The sequence below is a fragment of the Terrapene carolina genome, unplaced genomic scaffold (assembly GCF_002925995.2).
Source record: "Terrapene carolina triunguis isolate 2854851 unplaced genomic scaffold, T_m_triunguis-2.0 Scaffold38, whole genome shotgun sequence".
In the NCBI taxonomy this organism is placed as follows: Eukaryota; Metazoa; Chordata; order Testudines; family Emydidae; genus Terrapene; species Terrapene triunguis.
Window position 1 is genome coordinate 10111028 of NW_020664389.1, and position 20793 is coordinate 10131820.

A 20793-nucleotide genomic window follows, 5' to 3' on the forward strand; every position below is an offset into this window, starting at 1 on the left:
CAACAAAGATGAGATTTGCACAAGTGGTGGGGTTGCTTCTTGGCCTTAAGAACTGTATCAACCTGTCTCTGCTCAAACTTTGTGGATTTAAGCTGATGCTTGTGCATTTGGCCAAAACGTATCCAGATTTCAGGTGAGTTCAAGACACACATGAGCACAGACCTTGATCATGCCCCTCAAAGTCCTGTGTCCTTTCTTAAGCTATCAGATTGGTGTATTTTTTGTGGATCCTCCTCCCCCTCTTTCATTCTCTGCAGGGGTCCCAGAAGGCTCTTATTGGCCCACTCTCCTCCATTTACACACTATCTCTGCGTTATTTCACCCACTCACATGGTTTCAACTACAAACTTTATCTCCAGTCCTGACCTGTCCCTTCCCTCCAATAGCAAATCTGAGCCTGTCTTTGAATCTCCTCCTTTATGTTTCATCATCTATTGAAGTTAACGAGAGATAAAACTGAACTCCTGGTTTTCCCTCCCAACTCACTCTGCACACCACCCATTCTGTCACTGAACACCTACACCATCCTCCCTGTCACTCAAGCCCATAACGTGAGGTTCACATCTTTGACTTCTCCCTCTCGTTTGCATTTTAAAAAATCAAGCTGTGGCCAAATGTTGCTGCTTCTTTCTCCATTATATTTGTAAGAGCCACCCTTTTCTTTCTATCCAAAAAGTCTTAGGACACATCCATGCCCTCATTACTTCCTATTTGGATTACGGTAATCTCCAGCCTCCCAAACACCTGTATCATCTCTCCTCTTCACAGAAAACTGGCTGCTAAGATCATCTTCTTTGCCTGTTCTAATCACTTCACCCAATTCTGAATCCTCCCACTGTATTCTCTTCTGATTCACTAGATCAATTTCCATCTTCCTGGTCCTCACCTTCAAGGTCCTTCATAACTCTGTTTCCCATTCTGTCAGTTCTTGTCTCATCACATTGGCCCTTCAGCTCCTCTGCATGTTTGTCAGCTTCTCACATTACCTTTCCTGAACTAGTCCGTAAGCTGACTATCCTCTTCTCCTTCAAAATTCACCTCTGCCAGAAAGCCTATGCTGCAAAGGGTTTAGACCTCTGTCCCTAAGTCACATTTCAGAACAGAAAGTGACTATGGGAGGGCAGAGTTGTGTTAAGGAAAATACCTAATTGAAAGGACAATAATGAAATTGACTGTGACAAAGACATGCAGACTGGCCTGTGAAATATAGGCTTTGAAAGGTGGATATTAATCGTTGAGGATACAAAGACTCTCAGCAAGGTGAGAGAAAGCAGAAAGTCATGTTAGGGCTTGCCTACCTGGGAACAGTCAGGAAAATTAATCCAAATTAATGTTTAAAGTGGATTACTTAAACCACGCTAAACCTCTGTGGATGCTCTTATTTAGAACTGAAGTGGCCTTAATTCGGTTTATCTTAATTCAGTGAATTAAGGTGCTTTTCACTGAATTGAACTAAACCAAATTAAGGCCCCTTTAATTGTGAATAAGAGCCCCCACACAAGCGTTTAAATGAGGTTTCCTTAATCTATTTGAAAAGTACATTTGGATTAATTTGCCTGAGTGTCCCCATGTAGACAACCCTTAAGTCACAGATGAGCATACAAGATATATGGGGATGCTAGGTTCTTTATAATAACAAAAATTTGTAATTTTTATATATTTGATTTATCTTCAAAAACATTTGCATATTACTTGTCTTTTTAGACTATAAAGCTCTTTAGGACTATTTCTTTGTACATATTTGTATAGTATCTAGGACAATGCAACCCCAATACAGACTGGCCACTAGTGTAATAAAAGACATTAAACATTTAGTATAATTATTAAGCAGATTTGCATCTAGGTTCACGAGGTTCCATAAGCACGTTTCATTGATGCAAATGGTCTCACAATAACACATAGAGGGTAGAGGAACACACAAATGTACAAATGTTTTTGGTATTGGCAAGGGATGCAGATATTCTGTTCTTGGTGGTCATATGCTATTCCCTAGGTTTGTTGCTTTCATAATCTGGACGACATCAAGAAACAAAAGCTTACCATAGCCAATATATAGGAAAACTTCTTAAATGCCCCCTCACACTGGGTTCACATTACTGTCCTTCTACTTAAAGGGTGCAATAACACAGACGACAGTTGGCACCAACCAAAGCAATCTGCATGAAAATCCTTTCAGATACTTAGTTGCTTAGGGACAAACTTGAGTAAATGGCAATAGTTACAAAGCTTTGTGCAAAATGAGCAACTACATTGAATGGAATCTGGGAGCACACCCTGACACACAGTATTCCCCAAATATAGAAAGCCAGAAACTCTTCTACTACTTGCAAGCACCCACTCAGCACTTTCTGACCACTCGGGCTAGCTTCACCATTAGGTAACTATTTGTTAACAGGAACGCTAACATTCACCAATACCTCCAACACCAAACAAAATTGGCTGGAGTTGCAGTGAAACCAGCCTACAACTCATTCTGATGGCTCAAAATCCAATCTGAGAAGTTATTTCATGCTCATTTTTGCACTGGACGTAGTAAAGACTAGAATTCACAGGTAGATATTATTGTGTCGGGCACTATATAAAAACACTTGATAGGCAGCTACTGTGTACTGCAGCTGGTGGGTGCAGAAGACTGACAGCAGTGTATGTGCTACCTTTTCCTTAACTTAATTAAAATAAGGATTTTACTTGGAAATCATCTCATGTCTCTCTCTCTATTTTTTTTTAAATGGGCATTGATATTACAGTGAGAATATAATAAGCCAATGATTAAGATATTGGATAGTTTTGCTTTCTGTATATGATTTATGTGTTAAGTCAAATATATTTAAAATTAAGTTTTGTTACATGTTTGGCTCCAATATTAGGTACTTTGTAAGACTAAAAAGCTACATTTAAAGTAAAATGAAGTTTTGAATGCCTTTTTTTTTAAATTACAGCTATAAGGCATGAATATGCAGAAAATCATTTTTCAGAATGGTCTCAACTCAGTTCTGTAAAGTAACTGCAGCTATTGCATAGACTATCACACGATTTCGCTTCTGTTTTCTCTTGTGCTATTTTTCTATAATTTTGTTTACAGAAGAAAGGGGAAACAAGGAATGAGGTGGAACTAAAGAGAATATTATACACTAATGCAGTCTACTGGAAAAGTACCAGGTGTTTTAGAAGCCGTTCCACTGTATGTTTTCTTTCCTTTAGAAATCAAATAATCTAAGAACATGTATGAATAGAAACTAAAAAGCTTTAATCATCAGGTACACAATAGGAGGTAAAAATATCAAAAAAGAGCTGGCTGGTATTAAAGACCTAACCTTTATTTTATCCCCTTCTCTTTTAGAAACCGTTAATTTTCTAACTACAAAGCTTATTCTACATAATCTTTATGGTATAAAAAAATCCAGTCAGCTAAAGACTACATCAGGCCCTTAAAAATCAATGCACAAATCCTTGTCATGAAAGTTATGCAAATGACTATTTTCAAAGATAAGGGTCACAAAGTGCTTTAGATCATTTCACTCTATGAGAACGCTTTAGTCTATCAACTGTCACAAGGAATGCAGAAAATTGAATTCTAGCACTGAATATTATATGTTAGAGCCAAAGTGAAAAGTGACAATAAGGATTTTTCTTAATACAATGATTCACAGTCGGTTCTATTTAATTTAGGACACTCTCAAAGTAACCCCAAATAATAGATATAAATATAGAACTATAATTTGGGGTTACTTTGAGAGTGTCCTAAATTAAATAGAACCGATTGTGAATTGTTGTATTATTTTAATATTGTATATTATATATCGGAAACAGACTATATGAATAAGTGCATAAGGAAAATTGAATAATTCCCAATCTTTAAAAAGTTGACTTTTTTAAGCTAATTCAACACAACTAAAGAAATTGAAATTAATGGAGATATCCCATCTCCTAGAACTGGAAGGGACCTTGAAAGGTCATCGAGTCCAGCCCCCTGCCTTCACTAGCAGGACCAAGTACTGATTTTGCCCCAGATCCCCAAGTGGCCCCCCTCAAGGATTGAACTCATAACCCTGGGTTTAGCAGGCCAATGCTCAAACTACTGAGCTATCCCTCCCCCCTAAAGCAAAAAGAAAGCTAAGTTTAAGTTTTACTGATAGGTATATAATTATACTTTTTTATAAAATCCATTCTACTTTGCCAGTGGCTTATCAATAAAGGCATCTTAGCTGCAGGCCAATTATAATAGAGAGGATTATAGTACAGTATGTTAGCATGGGCAAAAATATCAGTACAATATATATTGCAAGATCTACATATATTTATATAGTTATAATAGACAGCAACAATTTTGTGTGTGTGTGTGTGTGGACATTGCTGATGCTCTGAAGCTGGGAATAGCAGAATTACTATAAAGACAATGGCTTTATATTTTCAGTAAAAGGACTCACAGGAACAATTGTCAGTGTTGTTACTGTACAAGAAACCCTTAAACAGCTACAAGATTCACTGTTCCTTTATTACTTTCATCCATAAACCTCCATTAAAAAAAGCAATGTGCCCTGAATGCAATGAATTTAAATAGAGTAAACACTCCGATATTTGGTAGGCATGATTTGGCATATTATTGAATATATGTTATACTTTTCTTCATTTGAAATTCCAAGTCTCACACACATGCGCTGCCACCAAGTAATTTCCATCTCTCCTCTGTAGGTAAGTAACACTACCTATAGAGCTGAGTGAACACTTGGTTTTTCAGTTTGGTGGCTTAACTGAAAAATCTGATTTTTATTTGTTTTGGGTTGAACTACAACTGATATTTTAGAAACAGAAAAATGTTTTGTTCAACCTGAAATGAATCTCTCTTTCTTTTTTTTTTAGTTTCATTTTTGGGTGTTTTCTTTACCCTTAGAATTTTTTAAACCAAATATCACTAAACTTCAGAATGAAATGTTTCAAATTAAAATGTAAAAATATTTCCCTTTGAAAAAGTAACCCCCCCCCGCAACATTTCAGTATTTTTTTTTAAATCTCTTTTTTTTAATTGGACTGAAACTATTTCTCAAATTTGACTTGAAGTAATAAATAGCTTTAACAGAAAAATGTATTTTTAGGCAAATAAACTGTTCACCAATTTTTTTTTCCTTCAGCTCTATACCTGAGAAAGTAGAAACCAGATGTAAGATGTTGTCAGTTATAATGAGCAAGAACTGTAATTAGCTCCCCACTCCTCATCAAATTTTAAAAGGAAAGGGTGAACCAACATAATTTACCCTAGACATTCAAAAGGCTTTGACAAAGTCCCTCACCAAAGGTTATTAGGGAAAGTTGTCATGGTATGAGAAGTAAAGAATTGTCCTATATAGGAACTGGCTAGTAGTAATAGTAGTAATAAAAGGTCACTTTTCATCATGGCAAAAGGTTACCAGTGGGATGCCATCAAGACTCCACTGTAGGATCAGTGGTATTTAATGTATTTTTTTTAATGATTGGGAAATAGGAGTGAGCAATGAGATGGCAAAATTAGCAAATGAGAGTATTTAGATAACTCAATCTTTTTCCGTTGTTGATCTATTTTTTCTGTTTGTTTTGAAGCTCTTAATGGTTTTCAAACCTGCTCCCTGTGACTTTTACAAACAGGTATCTGGTTTCACATACCATCATCCCACTTGTAGTCAAAGTTTACTGGTATGAGGCCTACACTTCAGAACTTAATCTTCAACCTCTCTCTCCCCTCCAAATGTGTCTCATTTTCTTCCTGCTCATTTTCTATCACTACTTTGAAGATTTCTTTCATTCAATAATATTTTTAGAATAATTACGCTCTATATATATCATCTTTCCTTCAAAATTAACCCTCCATGTTTATTTGAGCTTAAATTTCCAGGAACAGTCTTATTATACTGTGTATATTTTTATTCTCTTGTATAGTGCTTTCACATGTGGCTTTATTTAAACAAAGCCTTTCAGATGCAATCTTAACTATGGTGCAGATTGTGTGCCACCATAATATTGTTGTTTATTATTTTTATTATTTATTATTGTAGTGGAGAGGAATTCAAACTTTTGAAATGAGGAACTCATAGCCCTCAAGCATCTTCTTGAGAAGACAAGATGATTTACCCAACAGTAAAAAAATAACAGTTGAAAATGTCAACACCAAGTGGAGAAGGTAGCCGTACAACTTTGATTAATTTGAATGAGAGTTCTACGGTGAAATTACCTAGTCAGCTTTGAAAATATTAACTAATTTGTAATAATGCCCCCCCAAAGACGACTGTTTATCCAAGGATTGGGATCTAAATTGGTATTTATATAGGCTTTATTTTAAAATAAGGATTGAAAGCTCCAGCTACCAAACTGCTTCAACTATTTTAAGTACTAACATTTTGCCTTGTTTTTTTTCTGTCCCTTTCCTAAACTTGACTTCCTTTTACTGGCACTTTACCTCCAACTGGTGGCTTCTTACAAGGTTGCCATCAAAGTTGCTCTGTGAATTGAATTGCTGGGGGATATAAAAAAGTGAGGTGACTGACACTCTTGGGATTCTGATATTGATGTGCCATTGCCATGCCACAGCTTGTTCTCAAAGAAAATATTAACTGCTTTTGATGTCTTACATGCTTTTCTTCCACACGCTCTTATTAAGTCCCATATTTCAATTTCGTGTCTGATCATGTCTGCTTTGCATTTGTCATATTCCTCATATAAGAATTAAAAATGGTATTTACATTCCAAGTTAAGGTTAACATCTAAGTATTATAAACAAGTTAGTAGCAGAGAGTTAATGTTCACAAGTGATTACGGCAGTGGGTTGGGACTAGAGGTCTGGAAGCTAGAATTCCTGGAGCTCTGTGTTAAGGAATCTTGAGAAAAATTACAACTTCCTGGTGCCTCAGTTTCCCTATCAGTAAAATCAATAGAAATACTTACCTGTGCCATAAGGGCACCGTGAGCCTGAGATATTAAATAAATGTTGACAAAAGTCTTCACGATCCTCTGAGGAAAGACATGAAGTGAAAAGAACTTTTCCGCAATGAAAACGGCTGAGAAACACATAATTCACACAAAAACAACGAAACACTCTTTATTGTCAATTTACAAAATTAATTTAGTGCTCAAAAAAAAAAAAAAAGGTGATGGGGCAGCCCTGGGAACCGAAGTCCTCCATTTAACCTCAGAAGAGGTATGGCACAGCAGAAACAGTACTGGCACTCACATGATACAATGTAATCTATTACACTATGATATTATGATATGAATCTAGTACAGAGAGATATAGTACAAACTTCCTCATGCTGACAAACCGATGTGGCTCAGTCCTGAACCACATGGCTCACTTCCAACGGTGAGTGTAATAATATCCATGCCTTTTCAAATCTTAGTTTCTACTAAGACTGAACAAGAGTGCCAGCTGTATTTGTAGTTTTTTGTAATATAGATACTTATCCAGTAGAAACTTGGCTAAGACAACCAAGTCACTTCACATATGCCATTCAAGAGGAGAAAATGGTTATACAATATATTGTATACACAGTCAGGCATCATTAGTAGATGGAACAAAAATCTCAGAATGGAAAAAAGGCAAAAAAAAAAAAAAATCTCCAGATGTATATATGGCTAGTGATTGTGCTTTCAAAATAAATATTCTGCTAAGGTGAAAGGCAGCTTCTAACAGAAGAATTACACAAGGTTTTGGTCCAAAGAAATTATAATATATACCCGACCCTATCTGTGACAGTGTGTGGAACCCTTATTTCAGCCTAGAGCTGGAGCCCCCTCAAATCATTTTGTGAGAATGTATGATGTCCATTCTACCTTACATAGTTTTTTCTGCCAGCTAAGGAAGTAAACACATGATTTGCCCAGCCTCTTGAAAACACATGATTTGCCCAGATCCAAATTTGTGGAGGGTGGTGGTGGTTGGGAAGCAGCAATGCAAAAAATGAGAGTGTCTACCCAGCTCTAATCACAAGGTAAGCATGCAAGGTTACTCATACATGAAAATGAAGCAAATGAATATTGTGATTATCACAGTGATAACTCAAATGCACATTAAAATAGTTTCATGCATCTTTCTATGCAAAGAATATTTGAATATAACAATAATTTTGTCCTAGGAAGGTGCAAGCAAATTTAAGTGGAATGTCAAAGAGAAAATCAAAACAAATCATATCCATCACTAATGGCCTTTAATTTAATCTATTGCTTTCATGCAAACACTGATTTTGGAAGATTTCAATATCCTCCCTCAAAAAAACACCAACAGACAGACAAACAAAAATTTCAATCTATCTACAGTTGTTTGTTGTTGACTCCAAATATATCAAAATTACTTGAGAAATAAGTTAAACAGAATGAAAACTTTTACTTACCAAAAGAGAATTAGATCGAAAATTATGTGAATATTGTTCAGTGAAGTATTCTGTATTGTGGTCCAGTCTCTGATGTCCTCCATATTCTGGTGCATCAGAATCCAGCGCAATTTTATACTTAAAACAATTTATTAAGGAACTATCACTGTTGTTAAATGTAGAAAAATGCTGTTTGGCATTGCACATCAATATATTCCAACATTAAAAAAAAAAACAAAAAACCCACATTAAACCATTCAAGAAGAGGAAGAGGGTTGGGGAGGATGGGGAAGAGATACATGGTCAACTACAGAAACTCCACACTTGTATCTTAGTGTTTTCTTATACACTAAGTTATAGCATTTCTTTTTCCTATTTACTGAAATATCCATCTTATGACAGATTCTTAGGAAAGACAAATGTGATCTGATGTCCTTTGCAATTTCCTGTCAGTGATATATATATATATATATAAAAGATATTTTTAAATACTTTAGTTTAGGCAGATATCTATGATTGACTACACCAATCATGCAATGGAACAAACAATGAACAAAAAGTGAATTGGATTAAAACGAATATTTCTTAAAGTACCTTGACAGTGATAAATAACCAAATATCATAGGCTACTGTGATTTAGTGGTATATTGTCATCTTTAAATTGGGTTCAGTGAGTCTTGGATCAGGTGAGTTAATCTGATAGTGGTGAAAATACATAGTTTTAGTCTAAATAAACGGGTACAAAGTTAATTAATACAACTCTGTCCGGAGACACAGTACAGAAGCCTATTTGTTTTTATGTGGGGGACAAATACATGTATTGTTAACGGAAAACATTTTTTTAAAACATAGTGTGTCTGGCCACAATTATACAAATCTAAGGATATAATTTATTACCACGATATAATTGTCACCCTCTTTGGAGTAATTCACAACCATGAGTGCCAGCCTCAGGGCAGACTGTCAAAAAGCAGGGCAGAAACCCCAAACTGGTTGTATGTTCTATAATTAGATTTCATCAATCTGGTAAAAAAAAAAAAAAAGTGAACTGAAACACTATAACAGTCTTATCATGGAATTACATACAGTCCCCTTGGGCACTCCAGTCTGTCTATCTTGCCACTCGGGAAAGCTGGATTCAGTGATAGTTGGTTGCCATACACTAAAGATCAGAAAAAATTCAAGTTGCTTCCAGTCCTAAGAGACTTACCCCTGATCAATTTGTACCTCAGATATCATACCAAAGACAATGCTTGTAGCCAATCCTATAGCAAACTAACTAAGGATTGATTAACTAGGAAAAAGAAATGAAAGATTATTTAAAGGTTAAAGCAGGCAACATATATACACAAATGAATTATAGTCTATGGTTGCAAAAGGTGGCAGTTGTAATCTGTCAGGAAAGAATGTCTTTTAGGGCTAACCCAGGTTGATCCTGGGAATCTCTGCTTTATTTCTTAGCTCCAGCCCTCTGAGAATCCAAACATCAAAAAGAGGAATAAAAATTTTTCTTATTTCCCTGTTTTATTTTCTTCTTCCAGCATTCAAGATGAAGGGATTGGCTTTCTTGCACATAGCACCCTTACGGCTGTGAGAAGGCCATTAACCAAGTCTTTGTAATGTGATGTTCTACAACGGTTTGTTCAGTTTTTCTTGATAAAGTGTGGGGGGACCACTCCTCCTGCCTGGGTTCACAAGATCACAGCAGACATTTTTACAATTATAAAGTAAAACTTACATATTACCTTATAGCATGGGATACAGACATTCCAAGTATGATTAATGCAGCAATTTGTAAGTGTTTTATAGAGTCTAACCACATTCTTATAAGTCTAACACCTATCTTGAATAATACTAACGTACAAGTAAGCTGGTCTGGTTCCCACTATGAATTTGTCAGTGCTCAGCTGATATTTACAGCCTTGGCAAGACCTGGCACCTGGTCTGCCAGCGTCACAACAACAATTATTAAGGGATGGACTAAAGTATGGAGTGCTATATAAAAGAATTTAGTAGTATATGGAGTCAGGATTTTTTGCAAAAAATAAAAAACTGAATCTAGATGAAAAGGTAAGAGAAAACTATTTGCATCTCTTACAGACAGCCTATACAGAGAAATATATATAACAACCTTAGCTCTGCCCTGTAGTGTGTGCTATAACCATACAATTACAATTAAGGCATTTTACTGGATGTGGTCCCAGATTATAGTAAACTGATTTGTGTGTGCGTGTATATATATATATATATATATATATAAAATCAATCACAGTTTAATATAATCTGAGGTCACATTTAGTAAAATGCCTTAATTGTAGTCATATAGTTGTTGCACACACTACTGGACAGAGTTTAGGTTCGGGGGGAGGGGGGGGGGAGAGGAGCATTAATTGTATATTTCAATACCTTACCATGTTTGGATTTCTTTTAGCTGTAACCTTAATTTTTAATCTCCAGAATTTGTAAAGTTTCATTTTGGGATAAATAACATCCCTGTAATATTTTTGGCCCTTAAGTTACAGAAGCATACTTTCAATCTTAGCTAAATATTTTTTGGTCTTGGGGTACATACAGCAGATAGGAACATGTCTGAAACAGTGTTTTGTAATCCACCCACTTAATTTTGAACCATAGAAGAATCTTGTTTCAATGGAGGCCTACACTAATAGGATTACAGCAGAGTAAAGCCATACTCTTTCATTCAATGACTCTTAAACTGCTCTAAGGTGTCTGTGTTTGCTCAGCCTTTCAATAAAGTGCCTGCTCAAAGTCCAAGGATTTTGATGTTAGGAGAATTGCTATCATTTATATCTTTCTGCACTACTCTCTTTATATCAGTTGATGAAGCTTAGAAATTTTCTTCAAAGTTACAATCCACTCAATTTAAGTGTCTAGTAACAAGAAAGACAGTGCTTAAAAAGTGACAATACAAAAAGCAGACCAATCTAAAAGTAAATGAAATGTTATTTTGAGATATTTCAATCATTCAATCCATGTGATTACAGTGATTTCTTTGGAAAGAAGAATGATCTTTAGCAGAAAGTCTATAAAATGTCAAAAGCAATTAAGCTTTTAATTAGGGACACCAATGACCTCCATGAACAGTATTTCCTGTGGGGAAAGCAATCACTGGAGTGAGCCAGAGATTGCTAAGCCACTGTGTGTTTTCTAGAAAGTTTAACCAGCTAAGACAAACAGAGAACGTTGGCTATCAGAGCATGCCCTAACAAAATCTCTTTTTTTTGGAACGTTAGTTAAATGGGACTTTATTGCCAGCTTCGATCCACAAAGCCTTAGGTTACAACTGTACACTTGCACAAATATATCTGCCCCTTTATTTTATAAATATGTCCAAATTACCCCTTGTTTGTTGTCATGAACCACATAAATAACCATAAACTACAACTTCTAGTGGCTCTCTCTGGTACCTTTCCAAGCTTAGCCTCGGCAAAGGCTGCTGCTATGCCACTGTATATTTTATCAACATGGCGGGGGAATGTCTCCCTCAAGCATTTCACTCTTTGCTTCTGTGATCTACAGTATACATTACATTTAATAATTTATCGATCTTGTTGAAAGCTTTGACATCTTTAATGATTCCTTTAAAACTATTTACAGCAAATGTAATCTTCATGGCTATGTTACCATTAAAACAAATTATCCCATGTTCTTAATTGAGGGCATGAAAATATCTCCAGCAATGCTTTTAGATATCAAGTAAACACCACTCTCTCACCTCATCCCATAACAAACATCCATACAATTATTCAGATTCTCGTTAATGTGATTCAAATGTGTTTTAAAATCGTAGCAAACTATACATTTCTTTAGATTCTCATTCCAATTTAGACCTCAGAGAGAGCTGGACAAGCTCATTCCACTTTAGACCTCATGGAGAACTGGATGAGCATCCAAATTTGTGAACGCTCCCTTTCTTAAAACTTTCAATGACTGCTATACCTTTTAATTAAGTGTGTAACGGAAGTATTTGCTTTTGCATTGTAGCCTCTTCTGTTTCAGCTACAAAGTGCTGGAAATACTAACTTGTCTCCAGACTATGAAATAAAGCCTGGTTTCTGTTCAGTTGGATGCCTTGACTGTAAATGTCCTAAAACAAATACAACTGAGAAAAGCAACAAAACCAGTGAACCCTTGTATACAGAGAGCTTGAATGGAAAAGCTGTCATTATCTACCACGTTAATTACTGAATTACTATGCTTTTATGATGTTTTGAAATACATATTTTAATGCAAATAATTAAATTTAATCTTATGCATGCTTAATGACACATGAAACACCACTAAGTAAATGCAAATAATGTAAAATAGCATAATTTGTATTTTATGCCTCAACTTCTAACACAGAAACAGAATTCTACTAGGTGAAGCAATATCTTTTATTGGACCAACTTCTGTTGGTGGAAGCTACACATTTCTGAGCTACACAGAGTTTTACTTCAGGTCTGGGGAAGAAAGCATAGTGTGAGCTAAGAGCTCTTCTTTAGGCAGAGTTGATCAGAACTTGCACTGACCCCTTGTAAAATGATGTAACCCATAGATTATAAACTCTTCATAAAGTAACTATTCCTTTCCACACTGTCTGGTTTGAATCATATATGCACCCCCCCCCCAAATTAAATATAGTAAAATAAAATAACTTGGCTCTTCTAGATCATATATAAAAGAGCCCCACGAGGCAGACTTTAATGGCAGGTTCCTTACCAAGTTGAAGAGGTTCTCTTTTCCTCAGCCAGGCAATATCAAGTATCCAGGAGTATTCCTTTAGAGACAAATTCAGCTATCTTCCCCACTAACCAGTCCAACCGGTTTAGAGGTCACTAGATGCAGAGGTAGGGCTTATTTGTGGAGCCTATACAGTCATGCAGGAGGGGGCTGAAGACAAATGTGTTCCAGCAGAAAAGCGAAGAGGTATGAGAACTCAGATCTGCATTTCTGACTATAGAAAAGCTCCAGATCCAGTCTCAGGAATGAAGAGGAAGAAGAAGAGGGAGATAATTCATCGCCCACCTATGAAGAACCCCAGTACACAGCCTGACCACTTGGGCCAAACACACTGGGATCATTGCCACATGTTCTTTCACCTCTATTTCAACCAAGAGATGGAATTAATGCAACATTGCCATTAGAATGATCTAGGGTGACCAGATGTCTCATTTTTAAAGGGACAGTCCCGTTTTTGGGGACTTTTTCTTATATAGACACCTATTACCCCCCACTCCCTGTTGCTATCTGGTCACCCTAGAATGATCTCAAGACAAAAGCAGTGAAGAATAAAAAAAATAAAAATACAGTAAGTGGGGAGATCTATGAAAAAAATATGTGTTGGGACAGCAATATGCAGGAAATGAATTCAGGACTTTTACGGGTATATAAGCAGAATCACTATGCTCCCTAAGCTATCTTCAATAAGACTGAGCACTACTGGAACTATATAAAGATAACCTGAGCTGTAGTTAAAGGTTATAGGTCAGCCTACAGTCATATAAAGAGAGACTATGAAATGCAGGAAACTAGGTTAATACAACATTGCAGTTCAGATTTAAATCATACAGAAGTGAAAATTTGCAGTTAAATTTACAAAACAGCTATACCTCTGGCATCCTTCCACAAATGTAGCATTTTCTATTCATACATCTGGAGTCAAAGATAAAAAATGTGTATTTTTTCTCTCTCTTCATACTTAAAAACATTTGATAGCTACATGTGATAAACCCCAATCTCTGTATGCATTTTTAAAACTTTTAAAATAATGGGTGGCTTAGTAATACTTGATTTTTTTCTCAGCGCTTGCTACCCCTTCTTGACTGAAAGCAGGGAAAAGGGATACTGTCCTGTGGTCAAAGGTAGGACAGAGAAATCAGCAGATAAAGTATTAGATCAAAAACTCTGCTGAGAAATTGCCACCAGTAAGAGGAAACAAAAAAATCCTTTCAAAGATTGAACTTAGGCTATTGCTTCTGCAAGAAGTGACACGGGAGCAAGAATCATGACAAATGAGTGGGTGCTTCCTTGTTGCACAGTGAGAGCCACATGGGCAGAGAGAAGGTGAAAGCCTTTGATCCTTTAAGCAGTCCTGGGGTCAGCTGGCTCCTGTAACTGATGAAGGTGGCAGTAGTCATGTAGAAACAGGAGCAGCAGAACTCTCTTCATCCACTCCTCTCCTACTGTCTCTCTATATATAGCATAGCAGTGGTATCGCCAGGGTAGAGAGTTGTAAGCTCTACTTTTAAAATATCTAGAATGTGAAGCAGTCTAATGATGCATCTTGGTGAATCCCCATCAGTTCACACAACGAAGACTCTAATTATGGAACAAATACTGATTGTTGTATTTTTATTTGTTTAGTTGCCATTAGGTTTTTATCTGTGGCTTAAAAAAAATAGTTAAATAAATCCAAGGCCTTCCTCTTTATAAAAATCAATCTGTACATTAGTCTCAGTTGTTAGCCTTCTTCTTTCTTTACTCTTGCTTTGCTGTGGACAGATATTTAAGTGGCCCACTTTTTACATCCCTTTGCATGCCCTGCAATGTGTTCTTTGTTCCATCAAATGTCACTTTGTCATTATGTAGTGCGCAGTAAGTGGAAATTTCCCTGAAATATTTCATGATACCCTTTTTCCCTTCTTGTCTTGACTCGTCTTGTGCTAGCACACAGGAGGCAAAAACTCTTCATAAAAGACACAGTAGTTTTAGGTCACATTCTTTATGATTAAGTAACTCGTTAAGATTATATACCTATTTTTGCCCTCTAACTGACCCTGCATTTACAGTTGGTCAGGTTCTGTGTCCTCATCTATATCTTAGTGTGATCATCATCCACCCATTCAAGAGTGGAGTATCTCTAATGTCTAGATAGAACTGATCCAGAAATGGTTTCCTTCCTTATCACCTTCTTCAAGCTTGCTTTGCCTTTCATCACATCCATTCCACCTCTGGACTCAAACTTCCCTGTCTTTCAGCGGTGACTACTCTTTGGGATTTCTCCATGTAGGCATCTTTCTTCTAGCAAATTAATTGCCATTTGCATTTCCCTCCTCATCCTCTAGAGGGGACACTTGTGCAGGTGTCTTCAGAAATGAGGATTTCAGTTTCTGCATTTGACTGTCTTAGCTCATTTGGTAGGCACTATACTGCTCTTTTCTAACAACAATTTAAGATTTAACAAAATTATAAGGGAACAAGAAATATTCAATCCTCCTTAACTAGGGAATGTACTATGGGATGGTCTACATAAGTCTTTTTGATAATATTAAATCATGTACACTGTCACATTAACTGAAGTCACTAAATTCCATTCCAGTCTGAAAATTCTAATGTAAAAAGTTATTCGACATTCCTGTGTTACAAGATTCTGCAATATTTCCATTAATTTCCTACTATAGATTTGTACCTCAAATTCTTTGTTATTTGGAGAACATCCATTATCTCTTTGGACAAAGTATCTGAAGTTTCACCTACCTCAATCAGACCTGAAAAATCTAGAGAATTTTGCCAGATTCCAAAAAGAAAATACTGCTTAGCCCCATTTACTTAAAGGACCTGATCTTAAATCTTGTTTGTGTGCAAGAAAAGACATTAAAAAAAATGATGAAGTCATCTTTGGTACAAATGATACAGGTGGATATGAGAATCCATGTCTCTACCGGAGGGAGATGTGCAAGTGAAACCTAAGAATAGGAATCACATTTAATAGAAAAGACTTAAAAATATCAGTCCAGGAATAGGTTTCTGAAACATTTGCCTAGATGACTAGAAAATTTGTCTATAAAACAATCAAAACTTCTATTAGTAAAATTTTATATATAGCAGAAGTCCTTGTCTAATTATGAACATGAAATATAATGCTTAAGAATTCTGAAAGAACTATTTCTATTTTTTTAAAATACGAGACGCAGGAATTGCTGTTAGTTTTGAAGATCTAGAAGCCTTTAATGTCTGACTACACCCCTAAATCAGCAATTAAACTGGATCAAACTTGCTTTATCCCCATGAGATCTTATAAAGTAATCTACAGTATGGGTCTCTTAATTGGCAAAATACATGCAGGCAACTAATGAGACTTGAAAATGGAATAGTTTATTGCACCTCCCAAAGGCTATTTGGGAAAAGTTAAAAGAATTCTGCACTGGTTTTTACTCAGCACTATAGTCTACAAGTAGACAATGTGAGAAGGCTTTCTTATTTCAGATACAACTAATTACATTTAAAAAGAAATCACATTTTTATATAGAATGAACCTTTCTGAATCAAGTATTTGACTCTGAATAACAGTATTTGACACACGAGGAATATGGAAGCAAAACGCTAAATCAAATGATTTTCTGTTCAGCTATAATGTTCTTCCAACAACAATTAAAAACGTAAAAATAAAAAATAAGTAATGCAACACAAAGAGAGAAAAGATTAAAGTCACTAAAAGATTTTCTTCTTTTTAATAAAAATGGCTCTAGATCATCTCCTAGCCAACCTGCACATATTCTCACCATATATTTTTGTTGCAAGACACCATGGTGGGTTTCAATCCCCTGCAGCTATCATTAAAATGTTAACTGAAAGCAAACAATTGGAGAAGGGCCCTCAAGGTTAACATCTTTGGCTGTGGTTTTGTGCTGAGCAGAGTTTTAACACACTTTAAGGGCAGCATTGAGCAATGTTTTCGTTATATGGTAACTGCTCAGTTTCGGGTAGCTTTATGGGGAGCCTTTAAGCATTGTTAAAGTAATTTTTAAAAGTTGGGTGGTTTTGAGAGGCACTTCACACATTCCTTCCTCACAATGTTTTGCTCACAGCACTTATCAAGTGCTATGCAGGATTACTCCCTTGGTTTTCAGTGGTGAGCGTTTGGTGGTGGTGGAGGGGGAAAGGAGGAGTTATAAAAGTACATTCAGTGTCAGAAACCTTCAATGTTAATTTTGTTTTGTTTCCCTTGTCTGTATTATCACATAAATTGTTAACAAAGCCACAAAAACATTTCAGTTAACCTGTTTTCTGTTTTTCATTCTGGTGCTTTGGACAGCGACAGTTATTTCACTGTCATGAACCCCCTTAAATAAAACACATTAGCAAATTCATGGCCCAGGAGGGTGGGAAGAAGAGGGCTTGTGGGAAGGATGAAATTGTTTGCATTTCAATGGCAGCAGACTTCTAAGAATTCACAGTAATGTGCTGTACATTCTGCCACCCTATCCCAAACATGTGAGAAATATCACATTGATCATTCTCAGAAAAGAAGATGCACATACAAGTGGAGTGAACAGTAACTTTTATTTACCTACAAACATTCATCATAGAGTTAAAATGTTTTTAACAGGAACAAATTAACCAAAAAAAGTCAAATTCTCTAAGAAGTGGGCAAACACTGATGTTTATGGACACCTCCTCACCTTTTCCTTGCCCCTCAGCCTGACAAGAGGTGGTGGAGGGAAATGGATGCGGAATATTGTGCAGGGAGACAACTGGGGATATATCCTGTGTGGGCTTGAGGGCAGAACACAGGCTGGGCTACAGGACAGGATTGGGCTCATTATTCTTCTCCTGAATGCTCTGGACCGGAGGGTTCCCCTGTGAGGGAGTTTGGATGCCTGTGGAGGATGTTTTGCTGGGCATGCTCCTCCCCATCAGAGTAGTGGAGGGATTCATTACTTCAGCAGCTGAAGGAGGAAATAGAGAAGGTGGTTCTTATTCCTGGAGAGAAGCAGTAACCACAGTGGCGGGTGGGCTCTTAAAGCATTCTGCCACCAGTTGTACTGGGGACTGCATGATCCTATTCCCTTTGTGCATGCTCCCACTGCCTATGTGCTCTCTCTCCATTTGCAGGAATTCCTTGGCCTTCTTAAGAGTCTGTTCCTCCGCCCAAAGAAAGTTGAACTGCTCTTGACTCCTTCTATCTATGCCAAGAAGCAGGTCTTCCAGGGTCCTTTTGCATCTTCCTCTGCTATCTCTGCGGTGCTGCTTCTGCCGTACAAATGGAATGGTTTCCTGCACTATTTTTGTTAAAATGTTCTAATGCTCACAGTGAACCAAGAGGCCTGGTTAGGGTGAGGTTCGGTTCCTTCAGGGATAACATTACCAGTCAACTTTTTCGTCCTTAAAAGTTGACCATAGCAGTTTTGAATGTACCAGAATGCAAAAGTGAAGTGATTTTCCAGTACTGTGGAGGGCCTCTGGCCATATATGCCAGAGAGATGTTTCTGTTAATGGTGACCCTGCTATGTATTCCTGAGTGGAGGGGTTTGGCGAGCCCTGCTGCGACACCTGAAGAACTAGCTTGAATTTCTGCTTGAATTGCCACCCAATCCTATAAGCATAATTCATCAATTCGAGAGGAAACTGACTGTATTCTAAACTAGAATTTTGCGTTCCCATGGAAATGGAACAGAAAACCACAGAAAATGTCCGCCTACCCCATAATCTGCCCTGCATTGACAGGAAGTCCAGCCCCTGTCTCCAGTGAACAGCACTGAAACATACAGGGAAACAGAGTGACTCCAGAAGCGTATATTTGCTGAATTTTCCTTGACCTTTTTGGTTAACACTGCAAGCCAGTTGCTTCTCCACTGTTAAGGGACATGGCATTATGTTTGCACAACCCCCGAAGTAAATATTATACCCACCCCCATTTCTCTCAGTTTTCGCAGAGTGGCTCAGCACGGGAAGGGGACAGACAACAGAGGCTAGGAAAGATACAAAACATTTTAAATGGTCATAGGTAGAATGGGCCACTCTGACTTTCTTCAGAAAACCAAATGGTTCCTTTTCCAGACCTATATTGGCCCCCACACAAATCACCAATGATCCTCACTCCCTTCCGCATGGTTTCCATTCATAAGGGGAAGGAAAGATGGGAGAGAGGTCGTGCTGGATCTTTGCACAACCATAAGTGCCATGAAACTGGTCTTTCTCCCCACCCGAGCCCTTTTAAAATCTGCTCCTTCCCTCTCTCACCCCCCACTCCCCATCATCTTGTTTTGATGTGCTGGCTTAAAAATCCAAAGACAGAGGCACAATGACTGCTCGTGTCTGCTCAATGCTTTACATTGGTTCATGGGAGTTCATTAAAATCATTGAATTAGAGCCCTGTGTTGCTCTGGGACCATGTTGGGATAGAGAGAGGGTGGAGCGTCATGGAGGCCAGGCTGTGGTGAGGGTAGCAGCAGAGCAAGAGGGGATATTGTTGGGGACAATGGGGATCCATTGTAAAAAACTTACCAGTATCAGATTCTGGTTCTTACGGCAGCTCTGGGTCTTCAGACTCTTCCAAGGGGTCTTTTTCAACTGGGTCTTCGAGGTAGAGATGCAGATTTAGATGCTCCTCTTCCTCCATGTCTCCTGGCATTTCCTCTGGGAATTCCTCCGAGGTCCCTGATGTCTCCTTGTCCTGTCCCTTATCAGTGTCCTGACATCTGATGAGGCTAGTCACTTCAGGTTCCATACTTGCCGCCCTGGAGAGCACCCAGTCCAGCTCACCATAGCATGGGCATATGCTAAGTCCCTTCCCGGGAAGGCTGTTGGGAGTCCTTCACTCTCTGGTAAAGGAGCCTGAGCTGCTCCATGCGCTCCTGGCACTAGGACGGAATGCAGTGAACCGCCACCTCCTTCAGCCTCCATGAAATCTCTTGGTGCAGGTGAATGTTCCTGCTGACCCAGATGAAGTCATGGAGGGCAATCTACTCTGAACCACACATTGATGAGCACCTGTGCATACTATAGAGACCAGAAGGCTGCTCTCAAACCATGATTCATGATCACCTGTACTGACAATAGATTTCAGCAGAAAACTGTTTTGAAGTGCTCAGCACAGGCTGTTACTACCACTGGCGGTGTGGGGAAGGTGTCAGTGACATTTATACTTTTGGATGAGGGTCAGGCAGCAAAGGGTATTGTGGGAATGGCCCTGGAAGGCTATCGATAAGTGACCTGGTATACACCCTGCAGTGTAGAACGGGTACAGGGCATACCACAGCTGAGATGTGTATATACAGACACCCTTCATGTGTGGCAGCTTTTGTGCACTAGACTGTCCTTCAAGAACATGCTTCCAGGCTTCAGATGTGAACAATAGAGGGGTTGTGGCACAAGAAGTGCACATGTATCAGTGTACAGTCAAAAGTATGGATGCACTCACGGGGTGTTTTTTTCAAAATATATATAACATCTTCAACGTGAGTTGAGTGCCTAATTCCCTTTAGCGCTTTTGAAAATCCCAGCCTTGTCCTTTGAAGAATAGGATTTGTCTGTCTTAAGTCAAAATGAACATTCAGTTCTCTGGTCTCACCTGAGCAAGATCACCCACAACCAGCAGCCTGCACTTGAGCAACAATCAGAAGTGGAATAGCTAGATTTTCCCAGGTCAGAACAGAGGTAAAGTAGCAAAAAATTGTAGAATAGCATGCACTAGCCAATTATATCAATATCTCCAAATTCACTTATCAAAAATATC

General features: G+C 37.7%; 1 protein-coding gene across 1 annotated transcript in view; it reads right to left on the reverse strand.

The window, feature by feature from the left end:
* The window catches only part of GBE1 (1,4-alpha-glucan branching enzyme 1), a 304322-nt gene that overhangs the window by 6309 nt on the left and 277220 nt on the right, over positions 1-20793 (reverse strand). The window contains exon 15 of the mRNA XM_026652625.2: positions 8355-8472. Within this exon, the coding sequence (XP_026508410.1) occupies positions 8355-8472 (118 nt within the window). The remainder of the gene's footprint in view (positions 1-8354; positions 8473-20793) is intronic.